This window comes from Clytia hemisphaerica, unplaced genomic scaffold (assembly GCF_902728285.1).
Source record: "Clytia hemisphaerica strain Z4C2 unplaced genomic scaffold, Clytia hemisphaerica genome assembly, whole genome shotgun sequence".
NCBI lineage: Eukaryota > Metazoa > Cnidaria > Hydrozoa > Leptothecata > Clytiidae > Clytia > Clytia hemisphaerica.
The window spans coordinates 23,520-46,733 of record NW_027103409.1 but is presented as its reverse complement, the minus strand read 5'-3'; the positions used below and the strand labels follow the sequence as shown (position 1 = coordinate 46,733).

At 36.1% G+C, this 23,214-nt stretch overlaps 2 protein-coding genes and 1 long non-coding RNA gene across 4 annotated transcripts; 2 read left to right on the top strand and 1 right to left on the bottom strand.

Annotated features, from left to right (window-relative positions):
* Positions 1–427: 427 nt before the first annotated feature.
* LOC136797429 (uncharacterized) lies at positions 428–17,059 on the bottom strand. Of its 2 annotated transcripts, XM_067054005.1 has the most exons (11): positions 16,920–17,059; positions 15,982–16,201; positions 14,951–15,063; positions 14,479–14,508; positions 13,648–13,835; positions 12,824–12,974; positions 12,048–12,222; positions 10,201–10,322; positions 9,621–9,653; positions 7,535–7,570; positions 428–681 (listed from the first exon to the last, which is right to left on the bottom strand). In XM_067054005.1, the coding sequence occupies exons 1-11, from the start codon at positions 16,969–16,971 to the stop codon at positions 434–436; spliced, it is 1,368 nt and encodes a 455-aa protein (XP_066910106.1). In that variant the 5' UTR covers positions 16,972–17,059; the 3' UTR covers positions 428–433. The 2 variants fall into 2 exon arrangements, with proteins under 2 accessions (XP_066910106.1, XP_066910107.1); XM_067054006.1 differs by lacking the exon at positions 9,621–9,653.
* Positions 1,348–2,058, top strand: LOC136797428 (uncharacterized). The gene is made up of 2 exons (XR_010845252.1): positions 1,348–1,686; positions 1,907–2,058. It is a non-coding gene; the product is annotated as an uncharacterized lncRNA (long non-coding RNA).
* A 2,766-nt stretch (positions 17,060–19,825) lies between the features above and the next one.
* LOC136797427 (fatty acyl-CoA hydrolase precursor, medium chain-like) lies at positions 19,826–23,043 on the top strand. Its single transcript, XM_067054004.1, has 2 exons — positions 19,826–19,906; positions 21,314–23,043. Exons 1-2 carry the CDS (start codon positions 19,891–19,893, stop codon positions 23,020–23,022), a joined length of 1,725 nt encoding a protein of 574 aa, XP_066910105.1. The 5' UTR covers positions 19,826–19,890; the 3' UTR covers positions 23,023–23,043.
* Positions 23,044–23,214: the final 171 nt, after the last annotated feature.

The window sequence follows — 23,214 nt, the reverse complement described above, 5'->3', positions numbered from 1 at the left end:
TAAACGTTGAAACAACTAGTAGGGGGAATTTTGTTCGATTTTTTGGAATCGCTTGACTGTTTTGTTAGAAGCACTTGTTATACATTTTTGGAAAGCTAAGGGGTAGGGGAATCGAAATTACTATGTTTCCAATTTTTTTTCGGACACTTTGGTGTGATTCTCGGACAAATATTATGGTCTCAGGCAAAAATCATAGGGTTAAAAATTAACGAAAATTTTAGCTCGAGAAAACAGAGACCTGTTGTATATTTTTGGAATTGGATTGGTCTATTTTCTAATCACATGATCAAAAAGTTAGCAAAATAAATCGATTTTGGTACGTAAGCTCCATCTTTTAACAATAAAAAGAGATAAAAGCCTTCCAGACCAGTGTTTTTTATAATGACTATGATAGAATAGAGATAAAATCTAAAATATTCTACCTTCAATTCATTCAAACATCAGGTTGACAGCTATAGTCAATCATCAATCCTTTCTGCACATGGCAATGTACGTGTTTGAATAAATCAACTGATGCCGTGATTTTATTTTGACCATCGAACATTTGTTTGGCGAAGGCCGTGGCATCTTCCTCGCACACAGCATTCTGGGTATCGGTGTCGCTGAAATGTCTTACAGAGGCTTTGGAGACGTTCAATTCTTCACCAGCTGGACAGTAGATCTCCTTTTCACTGAATTCCTCTGTAAAATATAAATAAACGTATATGATATATGTTCTACTTTCAAATAGTAGAAGGGAATTAGGTTATGACCGGAAAAAAATACATATAAAGCTGAAATTTTGCACATAGTTAGGGAAAGGTCTTGGGAACCTCCCATTAAAACCCCCCACCTTCAGCACCTTGGCGTCACGAGCTATGATGTCATAATCCATAATGGCTGCGCTAAAATTTGTTCAAATTTAAAGTTGTTCAAACATAGGAATATTATATACTGTTGGAAAGCTTATTGAATTCTGAACAACTTTTTTGTTTACGAAATTTTCTAAATATGTACTGAATGTGAGTAAATTGGGCTTAAAGGTCTATGACGTCATCAGGTCAAAAACTTCGAAAATCAAACTTCTTCAAACATAGGCATATTATATACCGTTGAAAAGCTTGCAGAAAGCTGAACAACATTTTTGCTTACAAAATACCCTACAAATGCACTGAATAACAGTAAATTGAGCCTAAACTTATGGCGTCATAATGAGAAAATTCCATATTAAATTAAGTTAGAGCTTATAGCAAGTCGAAAAAAAGTCAATAAATCTGCTATTATGTCAGCTGCTTTTGTTTTTATATTCTAATTATAATAAAATATTTTCATTTTGTTTTTCTTATATTAATTAATAGTGTTTGATTTTCATATTTTCTTTATAATTATAGGCCATGTGCGAATATCTAAATTTATTCCAGTTCCTACACGAAGTTTTGTTAGATCTTTGTTGTTAGTAAAAAGCTTTTGGTGTATGAAGTAGACTCTTGATATTGAGTTTTGGTTGTATTTAGTATTGGAATATCATTCTAGTCTTACTTCGATTTTCATTTAGAGTATAAGAAGGAAAAATTAAAATAAAGTTATGGAATATTGCATTATATGTAAGAAAGATTTCAGTGATGTCAAGAAAGTTACCGTTACAAGAAAAGGTCTAAATACTTTGATCAGAGCATGCAATGATCGTGGTTTGGATATCTTGCTCGGGTAAGCTTAATTTTTAGTTTAAATGTGGACCTTTATTTCATTTTAATATTGGACTAAAAGCTAGAAAGAATGTTGACAAGTTTAAAAACCAAGTCTGATCTAAATTAAAGTTCTATAGGAGCTGATAGGAGGTGTTGTGTTTGTGATACTGTACCTGCTAGAAATATTTGATTGTTGATTTCTCCTTTAAGTTTATTTTCATTTCACTTATTGTGTAAAGGGAGCTGAACGATGCATCGAATTCAGAGTCCAGTATCGCAGTGCATGAATCATGTAGGAAAAAGACAATCGATAAGCGCACCCTTCCAGTTCCAGATAACCTCCCAACTCCACAACCAAAGCGCTTACGATCATCGTATGCTGCAAAACCTGTTTTTGATTGGAAGAAAAACTGCTTTCTATGCGACGAAAAAGCTAACCGTAAATATTCGACCGTTATTGCTGTAGAAACTCTACCGATCAAGAAGCAGTTGCTGAAATGTTCACGAGAGAGAGATGATGAGTGGGGAGGAAAGGTAGAGGCTCGTTTGAACTCCATAATCGACTTACCGGCTGAAGAAGCCGTTTACCATATAGTTTGTATGAATCGATTCCGTTTAATCAAGCCTACTAACGATAAATCCTCAGGTAGACCAGTCGATACCTCTTTGATGGAAAATTTTTTGAAAGTGTGCCAGTGGCTAGATGAACGAGATGGGGAATTGTATACGCTTACTGAGATTTACGATAAGATGATTGAACTGAGTGAAGGGACTGACTGTTATCATAAAAAGTATTTAAAAACAAAACTCATCGAAAACTACAAGAAACATATATATTTCTTTCAATCTGAAGGACGTAGTGACATCATAGGATTTAGACATATGAGCAAATTCTTCATGGAAGAATTCATGAAAATGAAAGAGCGAACTCCAATTGACATGATTGTAGCTGCAGCAAAAATTGTCAAAAGTGATATCAGAGAAATGCCACTTGACAAGACACTTTACCCATCGCTATTCGAGATGAGGAATTTAGATTACCAAAGCGATTGGGTTCCTGAAAGTTTGCAGATATTCCTGGACCAACTTTTTCCTTCAAAGCTAAAACAAATCAGCATAGGACAATGTATTACCCAAGCTTCGAGACCACGATCTTTGATATCACCTATACCCTTTGGAATTGGTGTAGACCTCGATAAGTCTTTCGCTACTAGATGGTTCGTCGATCATCTCGCAAAGTTTGGTTTCTCCGTAACATCAGATGAAGTTAAACTGTTCAAAGAATCAGCGATAGCCTCGGTTAAACACAGTAATGATCCACCGACCAACAATTCGTCAACCCAAAGCATCGCACCAACTAACAGTTCGTTAACCCAAGATGTCGCACCAACTAACAGTTCGTTAACCCAAGACGTCGCACCAGACAGCAGCTCGTTAACCCAAGACGTCGCACCAGCCAGCAGCTCGTCAACCCAAGACGTCCTATCGACCAGCAGGGTCATCTATACCGATCATGGAGTTATACGGTTCAAGTTTCAATGGATTGAAGGAGCTGAAGTTTAATTGTCGTGTCGAAGCTACAGAAACTATCACAGCCGCTGAAATGAATCTAGACTTTTTATGGCATTCAGCTTGGTTTTTCGCTTCGTCCAAAAATCCCCGGCCAAGTTGGTCTGGCTTCATGATGCATGCAACATCGCAACCTTCTAACGTGTATGATGTAGCTAATGTGAGCTTCCTTCCAATAATCGATTTGAATTCCTCGGACGAAAATTGCATCTATTCCACTCTTTTGTTTGTAATCGACGAAGCCAAAAGATCGAACATTCCTGTCCCTTGTAGTACCTTTGATCAACCGTTGTGGCAGAAAGCATTGGGCATCATCAAAGTCAAGCAGTTGAATATCGTTTGCAGGCTCGGAGGATTCCATACGTTGATGAGTTTCCTTGGCAGTATCGGTAATTTAATGAAAGGTTCCGGTTTGGAAGAGCTATTCGAAGAGGTCTACTCTGAGGATACCGTAAAGCACATTTCTTCTGGTCACGCCGTGTCAAGGGCTCTGAGGGCTCATCTTTTGGTTCAAAGCGCTCTAGTTAACCACATTACATGTACGCTGTTGGAGGAAAACAAACTCGAAATCGACAGCTTAGAAGCACCTTATCTAAAAGTAATTGAGGAAGGGTTTACAAATCAAGATCTCGATTATCTCGGTGAATGAAATGGAAGCCATCAAAAAATATGGAGAAAGCAATTGCTACTTTTTCAACCAGTCTCTCCGAAAAATCACGTACTGCAAAGCTTTGGCTGTCATATATTGACTACGTTAAGGTTGTCAAAGAATTCATAGTTGCTGAAAGGAGCTGCAATTGGTATCTACACGTCAAAGCAATCAATAAGATGCAGAACCTTCTTGCTGCGACATGTCACCGCAACTATGCCAAATGCTCGAGAATATACGTCCAAGAAATGAACGAAGCGCTAGCCTCAAGTGATTGGCTGAGGAAACAATTCGAAGAAGGACGCCACGCCGTTAGACGATCGAACAGGTTTTGGGCTGGAATTTGGTCTGATTTAGTCATCGAACAAACGTTGATGAGGTCAATCAAGTGTTCAGGTGGTTTGACTAGGGGACGCGGTTTTGGAGAAAATGTCCGCAATCTATGGACAATGAGCGTTGCTTTCAGCGCCACAGTCCACGAATCAATGGTCCAACTATCAAGCGTCAAAGTTGGCTCAGCTGATCAAAACATCGACATGGGAATAAATCGCCGAAACAAAGACCAAGATGATTGCCAGAAGTTTTACGAATGGATCGAGGTCAGGAATCCGTTCAACATGGTCGACAACAACCTCCACTCGCTTTCAACCGGATGCATTTCAGTCAAAGGCAAGGACAGGGTGAATTGCGAGGAAGCCGAGACTATAGGAGAGAGCATTCAAAAGAAACTGGATGGTATGATTTTTACTGAAGGAAAGATTCTGAAAAAAGATCTTATCGTCAACTTAGATGCCTTGACAAATAGCACAACAGATGAGGGAAATAAAGATGCAGTGACTGTAAATCCGACACTACTCTTCACAAGACTTGCTGCGATTGCAGAACGAGAGGAAAATGTGGAGCAGTACTTCGACTACGAATTAAATCACCAACCACTTTCGTTGTTCAAGAATGGTTTAATGCGGAAGCCCGAAAAATCTGCGCTCAAAAAACAAGTACTAGCAGATAAAGACGCCGTCACTGTGAAACCGTCGAATGTGAAATATGTGTTGGATGGTGGAGCTCTACTTCACAGAGTTCCGTGGAGTAAAGGAATGAAGTTCAAGAGCATTGCTGATGCGTACTTGTCTTACGTGAAGAGACATTACGGGTGTGCAAAGATCGTATTCGATGGGTACAATGATCCAAATTCAATCAAAGGAAACGAACACATAAGAAGATCGTCGAAAGGCTCATCTCGTGACATTCAGGTGATAGCAGAAAATGAAGTGCCTTACTCGAAGGAGCGGTTTCTCTCGAACAACCACAATAAAGGCCAATTGATCAATCTATTGCAAGATGTACTTCAAGCGAATGGCCACATCGTCAAAGTTTGCAAAGGTGATGCTGATGCAACAATCGTAAGAGAAGCATTAGATACCGTTCTTGAAACAAACACAGTTGTGGTAGCTGATGATACTGACGTTGCAATCATGCTTCTCTATCATTGGAAAGACACAGATAATGACAAGTTCGACATTTATCTTTTGCAAGAAAGTTTTTCAAGATACTGGAGTATCAAACTTGCATCCAAGAAAATCGAAGATGTCAAAGAGCACTTACTGTTCATTCATGCATGGTCTGGATGCGACTCAACACCAATGATATTAGGGAAGGGGAAACCAAGCTTCCTTAATCTCGTCCGCAAGTCGAAGAAAATACAAGCCGCTTCCAGAAATATGACAGATGTTTGGGCAGATCAAGCAACCATTGGAAACATTGCTGTTGATGTCTTTGTCGAGTTGTATGGTGGAAAGAAAGATTCTTCGTTAAGACAACTGCGGTGAGCTCTACTGTAAATTAATAATTCGAGATCTTTGTCACTAATAACACTATACCAAAGACCCGTCTGTTTTATTGATTGCACACTTTCACTTCCCAACTGATTTCAAAGAAGAACCTATAGCAATTTTACTTAAAACAGAAATTTTTTTTTCAGCTACAACAAATATCAGGAGATGTTGGCGAATGGATTGATTGAGCCTGAGAAACTTCCACCATCTGAAAGGAGTGCATACCATCATGGGTTGAGAGTGCATATTCAGATAACGCAATGGCTGTTGCTTGACGAGGACGACGAGACATTTATTCCGACAGAGTGGGGATGGGTCCGAACAGATGATCACCTTCGCCCGATCCCGACTGACAAGGTTATAGCCCCACCTGAAATTCTTAAAGTCATCCGCTGTAAATGCAAGTCAACCTCAAAGAATCAATGTGGGACAAATCTTTGTTCGTGCAGGAAAAACGGTTTGAAGTGCATGTCTTCGTGTGGTGATTGTCATGGAGAGGATTGCGCTAACAAAAAAGTAAGTATTAACTATACCCATCAAAGAGAAGACAAAGTAATATACCTCGCAGAAATTTACGACTAAAATCTCAGACTAGACAGTCTACACGAGACAAATAAATAGTGAAGATATATATTATTCTTTCTCTTCGTTAACTTCTTCAGCTGGTGGATCAATACGACGAGGGTGAAATAGACGAAACCGATCCCCAACATGATGATGGAAACCGAAACGTCTTCAAAGATATTTTTGAGTGAAAGAAGTTTTTAAATTCTAAAACGTTGTCTGAATTTATTGGACTATACCCTTCGATAATCTAATTTTGAAAATAACCAAAATAAAGGACCAACCAAAATTTCTCTTGAAATTAGGACATGATGACGTCATAGCTTTAGGCTCAATTTACTGCTATTCGGTGCATTTACAGGGTTTTTTGTAAACGAAAATGTTGTTCAGTTTTCTGCAAGCTTTCCAACGGTATATAATATGCCTATGTTTGAAGAAGTTTGATTTCCAAAGTTTTTGACCTGATGACGTCATAGACCTTTAAGCCCAATTTACTCACATTCAGTACATTTTTAGAAAATTTCGTAGACAAAAAAGTTGTTCAGAATTTGATAAGCTTTCCAACGGTATATAATATTCCTATGTTTATACAACTTAAAATTTGGACAAATTTTATGACAGCCATTATGGATTATGACGTCATAACTCGTGACGCCAAGGTGCTGAAGGTGGGGGGTTTTAATGGGAGGTTCCTAAGACCTTCCCCTAACTCTGTGCAAAATTTCAGCTTTATATGTATTTTTTTCCGGTTAGGTCGTTTATTCACCTAATTCCCTTCTACTAAAAGTAATCTTTGAATTTGCGAAATTCGCGAAATTTTATCCTCGCCGACAATGATGTTTTATTTTGAAAACAGAAATGGTGGGAGTGACTCTAGAAGAATCCCTTGAACAAAATCATTATATAAAGAGTTTTCTAGCACTAGCTAGAAGAGTTTTTAAAGTCCATGTGCTTTGAGTATGCACTCTTTTTTCAAACATGTGAAAACCATGTAAGTTTAATATCATACCAATTCCCTTTAGAGTGGTTCCCACATACTAGCAAGAAGAGTGCACACATCAAAACGAATGGACTTAAGTATATCATAGGATGGCTAAGCTTTCTCATTCCCGGGGAAACATTCTTTGTGCATTTCCAGGATCTTTCCGCTGTTTTTTGCAGGCAAAAATTAAAGTCATTAAATTGCAAAGTCAAAAAGTAAGCAATTGAAGTGATGCTTGATTGAAAAATGTTCAAAAGGAAGTATCACTCACCAGTGACTGGACCAGGTCCTCCACCGCTACCATAACCTGTAAGGAAAGGTAAAAATTATTGATTTCAAAGTCCTTCTAAGTGCGGGTCAAACTTAAGGCTTCACTTTTTCATGCTTAATGAAAGTTAAATATTCCTCTCTAGTCTCTTCGGGGCTTCAAACTCAATGGAAAAAATACATTTTTAAATAGACGATATCGGCTTTCGATAAATGCAATGCATTCTGGTTTCTCGGGACTCTCAAAGGAATTATAATAGATCAATTATAATAGATTATAATTCCTTTGAGAGTCCCTAGAAACCAGAATGCATTGCATTTATCGAAAGCTGATATCGTCTATTACTGCGATTGATATTTCCTGCCTGATAAAGAACATTTTGAAATGTTGTATTGAACTTTAGAGTTTATTGGGAATTTTCTATTCCTTTTTTCATTTAAAAACCTTTCAATTTCAAAAAACATATATTGATTATCGGTCAGAATTCAGAAAAGTCAAAAACCAGAGAATCACTGAGTTTGTGAAAGTCGGTTTACGAGTTGTAAAAACCCTGCAAAATTCAAGATTTTCATAAGGTTTTAGAGGGGGTTTAAAGTTAAAAGTGCCTGGAATTCCAGTAGGGTTAAACTATTTCGAGTCATCACAAAAAGGTCTGTTAATCCATGATTTTATTCTATATTGTTCTTCCGTGTTAGTTACTGTGGCTTTTATAATTTTACTGTACGGTTAGACAAGTGTAGTGAGAGCTATCTTGATGAGTAAAAAGTAACTCCAGAAAATTGACTAATCCAATCTGGAGGTAAACATGTGTTTTTTTCTAAGCATAATTATTTTTGGAAACCAGGCTCAGTTATGCTAAAACTACATTTTGGGATCAAGTTCAAATTATGCTTACAATATGCTCAATTTTCCGAAAAAAAGTTTGAACCATTTAAAATGGAAAAGAAAAATGAACCTTCCCAAGTACAAAACCCAGAACAATGACTAATGACCAAAGCTCACTGATATATGCTAAAGATATGCTTATTTTTTCACCAAATCTAGGGTCCAGTATGCTTAAAACGTTATGCTTTCAAATAAAGATGAAGTACAGTTAAATTATGAGAAAATCATCATTATGAAATAGTCTTCATGCTGTCAAAGATTGCCGACTGACTGCCTTTCGGTAATTTAATGAGGACATTAAGTACCATTTTTGTGGGATGAACGGTTTCGAGCACTTAGTAGCTAAGGAGATGGCTGCTTTTGATCATTTTTCGATTAACGTCAGAAAAAGGAGGGCAAAGGTTTGTTGACCTCCCAACTTTCACAAAACCCTTTAAAATTGTTTACAAATTCAGTCAACACTTTCTGTAATTCGAACCTCTATAATTCGAATATTTCTGTAATTCGAACTAGGATATTGGTCCCCTCAGGTGGAGGGTGGTATAAATCATTCTCTGTAATTCGAATCTTTTTCTAATTCGAAGAAAAATGTTGGTCCCTTGAAGATCGAATTAGAGAGAGAGTCAACTGTAAGTAGTATAAACACATTCACTGCCCATTACAGACTTTATTGATATTGTAAGGTTAAAACACCGGCATTTACTTCTAATTATACCATACAGCTTTTTGATACAAAAAATTTTGAAAGCAAAACTCGCACAAGAAACCTCTGAAAGCCAAATTTTCCACGAAATTTCAAGAGGTCTTTTTATTTGTGAAAAGATGAGCGTTCTAGCACTTTGTGCTGTTAGCGGGTCTGTGATAAATTAAAAGTGGGCCAAAGTGAATGGGCTATTCAAGAAATAGTCTGTATCCCCTGTTTTGAGGAGGTGTGAGATCCAGGGAAAATGAAAAATCCAGCCAGATCTGGTTTTTCAAGGAGTCAGTAAAATGAGGTAAAAAACCAGGGTGGTCAGTAAAATGACAAAATCCTGGGTAGTCCAAAAAGTGATGAAAAAATCCAAGGGGGTCCTGAAAAACTGAAAAAGATTCCAGTGGGGTCACCTTTACCAAAAAAAGATCTCCTCAACATAGGGGGTACAGTTTTTTTCTGGAATAGCCATGTAAGATTTAAACAACTTCTTTCCCCTATAAGAAAACTCACCTAAATTGTCATCATAGACAAAATGATCTTTATCTGAAAGTTAAAACGTGCATGATTTTTTATTGCGGCATATTTTATGTGAATAGCTAGTCAGTACTAGACGAATAAGACTATTCAAATGCTTTATCCAAGCTGGCATACAACGTTGTTTTAACGTTTATCCAATGTTCACAAAGTTCATATAACGTAAGATAAAGGTTGAAACAACGTTTTGTGCCAGCTGGAATTTGATTAAAAAAAACGGTAAACATGACGATAAATAAGTGCAATTAAAACCCCTCGTTTTTCTGGTCAAATAGGCGGGCCTTTTCTGCCAAAGCTATTTTAACTGACAATTCTATAACCGAGAGCGCCAGTCACAAAAAACTCCTATATCCAATCGTCCGCTGCTGTTGTCAAAATCCGGAGATGTACAATACACGTTTTTTATAAGAACACCTAAAATATTTCAAGCCTTTGGATGCTTTTATTGTCACCATTTTGTGAATGTTATTTGTGCGATTTCATAAGAAATTAAGAACACGAAAAAGCTTCAAAATTTTGGGATATTCTTATAAAAAACGTATAAGCTAATACAAACCTTGGTTGTCTTGTGCTGCATCTTGACATTCGTAAGTCAATTTCAACATTTTGTATGATGGACACAGATAAGCAAAATAATCGTAAATATCATCTTGAATTTTCTGTTTTCCGTTGAAATATCTGAAAAGAAATCAAGCGGAGTTTATTTGATCTCGAGCCTTTAAAGAGAACCACCAGACACATATATCTTAAAGATACTGGCTAATCTTCAGGAGGCCTCCAAGCCGTTTATGTGATAGGGACATTTTTTCTAACGTGACTACGTGATTTGGAAATTTTTTCTTCGTGATTGCGTGACCAAAGGTCAAAGCGTGATCGTGATTTGAAAGATTTTTGAGCTCTGATACATCATTGAGACTTTTTTCAAAGGGATGCGTGATTATCCAAGTTTTTTGCTGTTTTACGTGATTGTGATGGAAGACAAAAATTGCGCGATATCGTGATCAGAGTTACCACTGGGGGAGCCTTTTTCATATTATGTGATTTGAATGTGTTTCAGGCTAAAGTCAGAATGTCCGACCTAAATGGGACCTGTTTAACATAGAAATATCGATTCAATATCCTTCAAAATATTCATGACCTCGGTATTTGACCACTGCTAAATCAGCAAACCCAACGAACAAAAATGGGGAAGTAAGGCCCGCCTATAATGGCAATGTAACATTTTATGAACTTTGAATATCATTTTGAAGGTGTACGTTATGATCAGTTTTGAACATCAGAGGAACGCTGAAACAACGTCAAACTGGATTAAAAAACAATCGTTTACATGTTTCTTCTTATAACCATAACGCTTATAAGCATATGAAGTTTCAGAGTTGCAGAGTTCCTAAGCATAACATAAGCATATACGAATAGAATAATATACGCCAGCCTGGAATATTTTTCAAGTTGTCATTTTTTATCTGTTTAAAAAGGTTTGATAGAGGTCAAGTTAAACAAGCGATACTTTTATGGACCTACCTGGTTATCAAACTAATCAGTGAACATTGAAACAATGAAACACATAAGACATAACTGGTCAAAATACAAAAAAATAAAGAAAATGAAAGCATATCTATTGAGAGAAACTATCAACACTATTGAAAAAGATTTTTGAAAAAGAAATAAAAAAGCTATTAAGCGCTTTTCTTTATAAAAACCACTATCAGAAAAATGCACAGCTTAATAAATAAGGTTTCCAGAAAACTCAAACCGTCGAACTCTACCGTGACATTTTCTTCTGTTAGAAAAAATAATAATAAAAAAACAATTTGGCTAATAACATTGATATATACTCATAAATAGTGATTCTTATAGATAAAGATTCGTTTTTCAGCCAAAAAAATAATAAGTGTTTACAGAAAACTCAAATCATTAGCCTCCACCGTGACATTTTCATCGTAAAAAAATTAATAAAAATAATAATAATAATATGGCTAAGAACATTGATGTATTCTTATTAAAAGTGGTTCTTATAGATAAAAATACGATTTTTGAGCCAAAAAAATTTTTTTGCAAAAATCTGCTTGAGCCATCCTTTAACTATGATTGTACCCTACTTTCATGCTAAAAATCAGAAAAAATTAATGATCCAATTTTTCACAATTTTTCACCTCCACCCCACCGGGGTAGGTCCAAAAAGATATTCCACGGCTAGCTAGCATTCCACTGCTCCCAAAATCTGAATTTTTTTTTACAAAAGTTCTGAAATTTTACTGAAAACTTGGCTCGGGGTGAATCATAAGCATATAATAAGCATAAGCTATGTCTGGATGCTTTAAGAACTTAAGCATACACGAGCCTGACCAAGGGGCATACACTTGCTTATAAACAAAAACATATAGTTGGGAAAAAATATCTTACTTTGCAATGGTACTTGTGATATCTTGTTCGCAAATATAATTGGATGAATTGGCCCAGTTCTTTGTACATTGGCCAAGCTTTGCAACAAGTCTTGCATTATCAATAAACAGAGCATGTCCATTCTGACAGGTGGCTTTTTTAGCAGTTTCCACATTGGTGTCTTGACAGTAAGCAACTTAAATAAGAAAAATATGATTTCATAATTATAAAACATTCCCTTTTTGGCTCACACGACAGTCTTTCTTTTTCGTTTTCATGTGAAACTTAGGAAGAATCATCTTTTCCTCTGAAGAATGGGCTCAACATGGTAGTATAAATATGTATGGAAACTTATCGTAAATGGACAAACGCTTTTTGCAGCTAAACCCTTCAGTGCTTCCCAATTTTTGACCTCTTTCAGCCTTAGTTTCTTGGAAAAAATAGATATTTTTTAGACTTGATACCCCCCAACTTTCAAAAATAATTTGACATTTGCTTTAAAATTCTGTCATATAAAACCCCAGTCTGTTCCTAATTTATTCCAAGTGAGCCCCATTTTCCGAAATTGCTTTTAGAAAAAAAAAGAGGCTCTGCTATTCTCTTATTTTGGCCACTTTGATCCCTAAATCGCTCTTATCCTATACTTAATTTCGCGTAAATTGTTAGGTATACCAGGCTTTATACCCGATTTTGATAGCTGATATTTGCTTATACTTCAGTCATTCCAGGCTCAGCATTTTCCTATGTTCTTAGTGAGCCTCATTTTTCTTATAAAAAAATAAATGATAAAGGCTTACTTTGAGCGGAACATTTGTAGTCAACTTCGAAGTAGTATTGTCTGTACGGTGTTTGACCGTCACGTTTCAAACAGAAACTAGTGGTTCCCAAAATGGCGTTTTTGTGTGCTTCTGGATTGCAAACTTTCTTCCCTTTACAAACATCTTGAACCTGTGATCAATAGTGGTGAGAAACAATGAATATAAGCCCGAAGGGCTAAAAGCGAATCTCCTTGGTAGGATTTAAAGCCAACAAATCCTACCAAAGTTTCACGGCCTAGCGCCGGCCCACCTGGTTTTTACACAAATGGCAGATTGGAACTAAAATTAACCGCTAAATTTCGAAAAAAATATCATTCGAAAACAAAGAAATTGCTAAATTCGACCCATCGTCAAAAATACGGCGCCTATTTTAAGGCTTCACTTTTTCTTGCCTGAGAAAGGTTAAAGATATTCGATTCTAGCCCTTTGGGCTTATGCTTCATTGATGAGAAGATTATTATAGACTCAATTAAATCCTCATAAGCTTATTGGCGAACATTATAAAGCTGCAATCTGATTGGCTGTTAGAAAAACAATAGAAAGCACGCCATTTCAAGATCTCTTAATTCTGATATCATCCAATCAGATTGCAGCTTTATAATGTTCTACTCATAAGGACATGTTTAGTTTAAGCAAGAACATGTTAAAAACATTTAAGGTTTTGTGGACTCTAAAGCACCCAATTTCAAAGGAAAATGGAATAAAATCTTCAAAAAAAGGGTGCACATAAGAAAATGTTGAGAACATTTTTAGTCTTAAAATTCAAAAAGTTAAGAACATCCGTAGGCTTAATAAAAGTATACCTTGGTTGTAACTTCCTCGTAACATCTTGGGATGTATCCCCAAGGACGATAAGTCAAACAAACTTTTTGTGCATTGGGACCATGACGACCATACGAAGCTTTAACAATGTTTGGATATAAGTCATCTTGTGCACATCTTAACAATGGTTTCTTTGGACGATTCTTTTTACAAATTTGTCGTTGGAATGCTGGAAATGTAAAACATGCCTAACAATACCTCACCAAAAACCGGGTTTATTCATTTCCGTTATTTCGTAGAAAAAAACAACCGGAGTGTAATCAAAGAGACCGCTAGTGTTCGATCTGACAAAACTTTTTTGACAATTTCGATACGGCGAACACGTTGAGGATGGTTGGAAAGGCCGAAAGCTCTCGAACTACTGGCTGAAACATGCCTACCTGTTAATAATATCCTTAAGCACGGAATACATTTCCTGACAACCGTTCATAGCTAGATCCGATTTAGCTGAGAGACACTAATCTATATTTACAATTTGTCCCTGTGTATACAGTCCCTTAGAAAAAATAAAAACAAATGAAATAGGAAGATAAGACGGAATAGCCAAGTATGAAGATGTCAGTTTCTAACGCGGAATTCTATTGGCTGTTAAAATCACGTGATTTCATTGTTTTGATAAATTTAATCGAAAATCCATAAATCTGATTGGCTATCTTTACCAACCGTATTTTGGCATGAAATTCATAACCAATGTAAACAAATGCAAATTGGGGAATAATTACCATATTCTCGCTGAGAAGCTTTTGATGTGATTTTTTGTATATAAGTGGTGTTTTGATAAGAGAGTATGGATCTAGGCCTGATTTACTTACTTTTTTGCTTTGTTTCTGGCTTTGGAGTTGCTAAAAATGAAAATAAGATTTTTCGAACAAAGATTAAACTTGTACTTTCGGAGGATGGAGAGTAGTGAAGAAATATGAGACAAATATGCATTTGGAAATATTGTTGACTAACTCACTACTTACAAATTGTTCTTATCATGTTCTTATTTTGTAGGATGTAATTGAGATATTTTAGTGGTTTATACCCAATCTTTACTACGTACTTTGATCCCTAAGTTGCTTGTAATTGAGTAATTTCAGGCTCAGGATTGTTCTTAAACTGTTGTTATTTTTTGGCGATTTTAATGTTCTAATAAAAATGTTCTTATAAAAGAGAAAAAATTTATGCTCCTGTCATGCTACTATAATATTTTGGGTAAAATTATCAAATTTTTCTTTGGAGTTGCACAATCGTGGAAAAATAAAACATTGAGAATTTCTAGAAAATAATCAAATAACTTACCATCAATACATTCGTAGAAGATTTCGAAATAAAACCGACTGGATGCACTATCGACACCCCAGCATGAGTGCATGTCCAAGATTTGATTCTTTTGATCGTTTGGATTGCAGATTCTGTATTGAAAAAAGGGAAGTAAAATTTAACTTGTACTTTCGGAGTATGGGAATTAGTAAGTAATACGAAACAAGTATGTATTAATTGTTTGGCGGAATTATTGGCTAACTACTCATAATATATGTTTTGGGTAAAATCGTCCCTTTACAAACAGTATATAAAAAAGTGTTGCCTGCAACCATTTCCTTTGTAACTGTAGGGCGGGAGGGCGGTAAAAAATTTTTACACCAGTCTGAACTCAGTAGCTTTGCGAAAGAAGCATCAAAGGTTACGGTTTCCCGATAGGACAGGGTGGCTAATTTGCAGAATGAATGTAAACCAGACATCCAAGGCTAAAGGGCGGAGGGCGTAAGTGCCGAAATAAATTTAAACTCTGATTTAAAACTATACTTTAAATCCCCATTTAACTTGTACTTTCGGAGGATGGGAATTAGTAAGTAATACGAAACAAGTATGTACTAATTGTTTGGCGGAATTATGTACGAAGTAAACAACTGGTACTCTATTATAAAAAGGAATTTTATTTCTGACAATATATTGTCTAGTGTATGTAGCCCTTTACCTTAAATCCTTAAAAAACTTTTCTTAGTTGCATTTTAGACGAAATCTGACGTCAGACTCATTTGAACTGTCGTTTTCACAGCAAATTAGCATGTAAACTATTCTTGGAATTTCGGTGACTTATACAAAATTTTGAAACAGAAAAGCCTTTTTATATACTTCGCTGAGTCGGTAATCTGTTTGTCTGTACACAAACCCATATCTACGGCTAATTTTAAAATTCATGCTGTAGAGGGACAAGGACAATGCGCCAAGAGTGTACTACGATATACGAAGCGATAAACGTGAGATACACTCTGGTAAAGAGTACTAAGTCGGTAATCCGTCTAAGACGGAAGAACACTGAAGAAGTATACCTTTTTCCATCGCAAACTTTTTTCATGCCTTCAGTAACAATATCAGTACAACGACTTCTAATTGGGAATGCATATTTACAAGGTGTTGACCATTGTCTGCCGTAAGTTGCTTTGTGAATTTTGATAACTTTTTTGGCAGTTTGTTGACAGCTGACCGGCTCTTGTCTTGGATAGTTCTTGCGACACACATATCGATGATGTATTGTTGGTTTTTCTTGTGCTGAAAATGAATAAATTTGAATCATTAGAGTGTTACGTTAGATGAACTGAACATAGTAACAATTTGGTGATTCTTGATATGCGTAAGTCAAGATTACGTCATCTTCTTTTACACCGGAAACCCCCGAAAAAACCGGAATTTGACCCATGTGTTGCTATTTCTAGTAACACTGATGGGTCAAAATCCGGTGTTTTCGGGTGTTTCCGGTATAAAAGATGACGTAATCTTGACTTACGCATATCAAGAATACAATAGAAAATTAGAAATACATTTGAGACTCTTATAATTCGAAAACGGACGGAGTACAAAAATTAGTTCGAGTTAAGGAAAGTTCGAATTATGGAGCAAGGTTTATGGGAATTATTATCATTAACTGAAGGGACGATAAAACTCCGTTATTACAGCGGAGTCTCCATAGCTCGAACACAGACAGGGAACACAAGTTTGTAAGGCATTCTTAAGTGAAGGGACTATAAAACTCGTTCGAGTTGAGGAGACATTCGAGTTATAGAGGTTCAAGTCAAAGAGACCACTGTATCAGAATTTCTAATGTTTTATCTTGTGTGGATTAATTTTCGCGAAATTTAATCCACTCACTTAAGATTAAATATTACTAAATATTTATAGTTTAGGTTATTTTTATGTTGCAGTTCCGTGCCATCTGCCGTGTGGGATATGCCAGATAGATATTATTTATAGATATTTATAAATCTCTTACCAGATATGCAAACTGCAGCCAAAGCAAGTAATAGTAGTGAATATGAATTCATCTCGATTCTGGTAAAATGCGTTCAATTACAGCCAGCAAATGTGAACACCCAATGCACCTCACTGAATTGAATATTTGGTTTCCCACATCACATATCAGTAGAACCTTTTATACTGATTTTACACGAGGCTATATTTCTATACAACAAGCTTGTCGATTGGCTAAATCACAAAACCTTCTAATAAAACGTCTTTTGTATCGAGTTTGTAATAATTCAATCATTACTTAAACGTTGGGAAGGACCCTTAATATCAATAAAATTATTATTTGTCTTTCACTTTGTATAGCTGGTCAAATTTGATGGACGGGGTTTCTGAAATGTACTTTCTTTACTTTTCACGGCAAATCTCCTCTATTCATAACGAAATTTATTAATTAGATTTCTGACATTTCATTATCTTTGCCTCCTAAATTAAATACGTGGACATCAATAGGGTATCAAATCATAAAGGTCATGAGCATAAAAAAACTGACTGAAATTCGATTGGGATTTAAATTCCATTGTCTTCGAATCAGAAAATTCAGTGGGAAGGGAAAAAATAGCACAATATTTTGCAGTGAGGATTCGATTTTTTTAATCATTTTCAGCAGGACAAATATTAGAGTAGAATTTTCCACTGGGGACATTATTTTGGCCGACTTTATTTTCCAGTTGGAGAAGGTCCCACCGGGTCAGTGAGCAGCGGGTGTAGGGCGAGACCAATTTGATTTGTTGTTCTACGGGCCCGACCCGTCTAAAATCAAAAAAATAATATTGAATTTCCACTACAATATATTTTACACACTAGTTATTTGTAAGAATTAAATTTGAATAAAGCTGGAAATTAATTCAAGAAATTTGAAAAATTAAGAAAATCAAGCATTCCATACACTAAAATTTTATTTTGATATTGAATTTTTTATCCAGATATTTTTTGGAAAATATTTCCGGTACCTTACCAACCCTGATAAATGAAAAATCTATTCTTATTTTACCGACCGACCGACCGACCGACCGACCCATATTTTTCTAACGATCTACCCATAGAACAAGAAATTAAATCGGTCTCGCCTAGCTAAGTAAGCCTTTGAAAATTTTCATTTCGTACATAGTCATTAGGAGAATTTTAGCGTCTGTGTGTGTTTTGAGTACATAATACATTTTCATTTTCATTTTCATTTAGACAGAGGATTTCTCTGGGTCAATATTTTTGCAATGTCCTGGGAACGACAACATATGGCACACGTAAGATGTGCTGCGTAAGATGTGCTGCGTAATTTTAGAATTATTTTCATAAACTTATAATTTTAAATTTCAAAAGTCCAAACATGTTTAACCCTGATTTACATTGTAGATAAAAACTGCGTATCGTGGTGACATCCTCGTGTCACAATCTTCAACCCCGATCGCTCAACGCTATCATTTTGAGAAGCTCAGCTCGATTTTTGTGCTGTTCATTTTAATTTTCAATTTCATCTAAAAGGAGGATTTCTGGATAAATATAAATATTTACAATATTTACACAATGTCCTGGGACCAACCATAAGGCACACGGAAAAGTTGAAGCGTACAAATCACCTATCTCATTGGGGCAACGTCAACACAACCAAATTTTAGTGTGGAGAGTACACTGTTTTTCTTTTATAAGAACAATATAAGAACAATGCTGAGCCTGAAATTACTCAATTTCAAGCAATTTAGGTGTAAAACGCATAAAGTACCTCAATTCCACCCTATAAATGAGCACAATAAGAACAATTAGAGGCTCAAAGTGTCAAAAAATAAGAAAAGTCGAGCCTCAACAAAATTTTACTGGTTCTTATAAAAAAAGATGTACATCATTGTGTCTGCTTTCGACATTCTCTTCAATGATTAGGCAGTAAAAATTTCTATTTACACCCCTGTCTCAGTGACCCAGAAAAATAGGAATGAATTATTGGAACTAAGCTGACTTTTTAATGAAACAGTTTGACTCGGAAATTATTTTTTCCCTAAAATCAAGTTATAAATAGACAACTTTAACAAAATATGTTTATCACTAGAGATTTCAAATAAAAGAATGTTTAAAACACAGCTGATTGGCTTAGGTTTTGAAACTCTCTATTTTTTCATTAAACCTCAGTGCGCATGCGATTTATCCGGATAATTTCAATATTCAAAACAAGAGCAGTGCTCATATCCCGAAGAGTAGGAGTTTTACGCTAGAAACGGAGGAAGAGATATGACGTAGCCTAGAATAGACGGTGACGCAGCCAATGTAATGTAAGATATTATTCTATCTGATTACAGTTCACTGATTGGAATTTGAGCGCCGTTGAACGTAAAAACAAAATTCTTAAGTATCTATCTTGAGCTTCATTAAATAAAGATTAGTGTGTTTCTGTCAAAAGTAAATATATAAGAACATTTTGGCTGGAATTAGTCGAAAAATTAAGAACATCGTAAGAACATGCCCAGCCTCAGTTTGGAAAAAAAATGACAAGCAACTATAATCTTTTCCTCTTTTCAAGCAGTTTTAACCGAACTTATGGATGGATTTTCTAAAATCGAGAGTCAAATATTGTCCAAATTTTACCAATTTTAAGTGTTCTTTATTTTGCATGAATTGTCGATTTAGAGTAGTCCGAAAAATTAAGAACGCATTTAAGAACATTTTAGGCTAAAAGTTGCTAAAAAAATAAGCACATTCAGGCTCAGCCAAATTTTAGGTGTTCTAATAAAAAAAACGTGTAGTGTGTTTCTGTCAAAAGTAAATGTAGCCTTCCAAAATGTCAGATCTAGCATTGTCATCGAGTGTTTGTGTTTGTTTACTATCAAAACAGCAAAATTTTGCTTGTAATGCAAGTATTTTTGTAAAACCCTTGAAAAAGTTTTTTTGATGAATTTACAACTGCTTTGACTTTGGCAACACACGAAGTGTTTTTTTATGTTCTGAGGAAAATGGCTAACAAAAAAGGTAAGTTGGGTAAAATAACTGGCTTTGAAAGAAATTTGGATATTTTACGGTTACTAATTATGAAGGTTCTTATATGATAGTCCATTTCTTTCTTAAGATGTTACTCACCATAGTTTCTGGGGGGGGGGGTCTTGGGTTTCGATGAACCAAAAGCAAGGGGGGTGTTAAAAGTATGACTTTCCTAAGGGGGTTGCCAGTTAAGGGGGGGGGGGTCTTCTTACCTAAGACCCCCCCCCCCCGTCTTCATAGATAAGGGGATCTTCCTTGAATTATGCGAAATTTCAATTTTTTCATTTATACTAATTTTTTCACTTAGTCGGAATAAAAATAAAGAAATCGACTGAAACTAGATGGTGATCGATCTTTCCATATTTTTCAAGGGATTTAAATACCATTGTTTTCAAGTCAGAAATATAGCACAATATTTTGTAATGAGGATTTGTTTATTTGATTATTTTCAGCGGGGACAAAAATTGAAGAATAATTTTCCACGGGGACGATATTTTTGCCCATTTTTCTAGTGGGAGGTGGTCTCAATCACAGATTTCTGTAAAGCCCGAAGGGCTAAATGTCGTGCTTTAAGCCATCGCAGGCAAAAAAAGAGAAAGTCGCAAAAATATTGTTGCTAGTATTTTCGAAAACCCACGAATCTTTTGATTGGTCAAGCGCTGAAACCCTATTGTAATGTCACGTGGCCTAGGCAGGAGTTCCTACCTAATACAGTACACTTTTCAGCCAAAACACGAAATCTAGCCCTTCGGGCTTTATAAATCTATGGTCTCATCGGGTCTCTGAGAAGGGGGTGTTTAACTGATAATGATGTCTTTAATATTTTTTTCAGTTGAATAGTAAGGTAACGAAATTAAGGTACAAATAAAAGTTTACTGTTGACTCTTGCTAATTCGAACTCGAAGGGGGGATCTTATTTGTTCGAATAACAGAGAGATTTGTATTAAAGACAGTAATTTAACAGGGTTTTGCCCTGACGGGAGCTGAGAATAAGTTCGAATAATAGAAGTGTTAATACGCGAGAGTTGACTGTCCCGCCTAGACTTCTAAACTAGTTTGATTCAGTCACTAGGATAAATCTGATGATAAGTTGTGACTGAATAACAGTATTCAAAGGCAAAATTAAAACCCGCAAATTTAAAAAGTCTTTAAAGCGCCGAAAACGCTATAATATTGTCTATGCCATGTGTCTTAGCCTTGTGAATACGGGCTTACTCTCGGGTACCTAATAGCCGTCCCCCCGCTAATTAATTTTTCGAAAATTTTCCACCCAGGACATTTTATTACAACGCCCCCACCCCCGCTTATCAAGTTTTGAGATTCTTTCCAACCCCCCCGGCTATTAGGTACCCGAAAGTAGTCAACTAGGTTATTGACTGTTTATATTTTGACTTATAGGACTGCTGATCGCGACTCTTATCATACTCATCATTGTCGTTGCCGTAACTTTAGCTCTTGTCTTCACATTGAAGAAAGATGTTGACAACAAGAGCTTACCAACAAGTTCCTTTAAAGTCGTACAAACAAAGCAAGGTGGAATGGAAGGGAAAATCATCAAAGTAACCAGAGATGACGGCGAAACAGAGAATGTGTATCGATTTCGGAATGTCCCGTATGCTGAACCACCTATCAGAGATTTAAGATGGAAAGCTCCTAAACCAATACAAACACAAAGTAAAACATTGAAATATAGTGATCAACAGATCTGGTGCGCTCAGATTAAACCCCCCAATAATATCCTCAATATAACTGAAGATTGTCTTATATTGACTATCAGGCAACCGGAATCTGCAACTCCTGATCAACCGCTACCAGTGCTTTTCTGGATTCACGGTGGCGCATTAGCTAGAGGATCCAGCGATTGGTACTATCCTGATGAACAAACTTCAGCATCTCTCGGTATGGTTACTGTCTCCGTAAACTATCGATTAGGAATCTTCGGTTTTTTATCTATCAAAGAGTTATGGTCAACCAATGATGGCGAGGAAGGACAATATGGCAATTTTGGGATCCTGGATATGATCGAAGCATTGAAATGGGTTAAAATGAATATCAAATCTTTTGGTGGTGATCCTAACAAAGTGACAATCCTTGGTGAATCTGGCGGTGGTGCTGCAGTGTTTTCATTAATAACATCACCGCTAACGGATGGTCTTTTTAATAAAGCTATTGCAGCAAGTGGTTATCCAGTATCTTTAGAAACGACTTTTGAAAGAGCTGATTCGAGATATGGTTCCAGTTTCAAAGAGGATTTACGATGTTCAAACGGGAATGATGGAGATGTAATGACCTGTCTTCGTGAGAAAACAATGACCAGTATTCTTGACAAGGATCCTTCAATGATGAGACCCTTAAATGAATCCTCCTGGGTATTCCCCTTCAATCAAAGACTCAACGATTACCCCATTCGCGTCATTGATGATGAAATCATCGATACTCCTTTGGGTTCACCAGGGAAATATCTCCAAAAAGGATTGAAAGTTCTTATAGGAAATACTGCTGCGGAGTTACCCCCACAAAATGCAACTAAAACAATCCAAGGACTTGAGGAGTTTCTAAAACCAAGGATTCTAAGTTTCACCAATATGGATACTTATGAGGAATTAATGAATCTGTATCGCCAGAAACGTCCTGAGGATAAAACATCTCCAGCTGTTATAACACCACAGTTGGTTTACCTCCAGATGGCTGCTGATGTTGTTTTAAGTTGCCAGACGAATGATATTGTCCATAATATATCATTAGAATCTAACTTAACGGTGTACCGGTATCTCCATAGCCAGCCTTTATCGGAAAATCGGAATAACGATAATGAGTTTGAATCAACAGCGTACCATGGTATTGATACCGATGTTTTATTCGGGATCAAGTATTATTACCCCGATTTTAATATTACGGACAGCGACCAGAAACTGATTTTGAACTTCCGTCAAATTGTTAAAGATTTTGTTTATAGTGCGCCTGAATTTGACACCTCCTATACAAATAAAACCATTGAGTTTTGGGATGATCAAATCTTGACCTGGGATAAACCATATCACGAGAAAGAATGTCAAGTTTTAAGAGATAATGGATTTTTGAAACGAGCTTGGGGACAACTTGGTTGATTTGAAAATCACGAATCTAAAGATATGAACCTATATGACCATCAGTGTCCCGAAAAAGCGGACAAATTTTTTTATAAAGTAAAACCCTCATAAGCTATAGAAATCGTCATTTAATTTAAACGTTTAATAAATTTTCACAAATAGTACATGTTTTTTTATAAGCAAGTGTCTGCCCCTATATCAGACTCGCTC

Bases quoted from the DNA above. Each gene is read 5' to 3' on its own strand.
- LOC136797429 (XM_067054005.1), bottom strand. From the start codon at position 16,971: ATGAATTCATATTCACTACTATTACTTGCTTTGGCTGCAGTTTGCATA. The intron at 16,202-16,919 runs GTAAGAGATTTA...ATTCATTTTCAG, and splicing joins GGCTGCAGTTTGCATATCTG to CACAAGAAAAACCAACAATA. The intron at 10,323-12,047 runs GTAAGATATTTT...ATTTCTTTTCAG, and splicing joins ATCACAAGTACCATTGCAAA to ATATTTCAACGGAAAACAGA.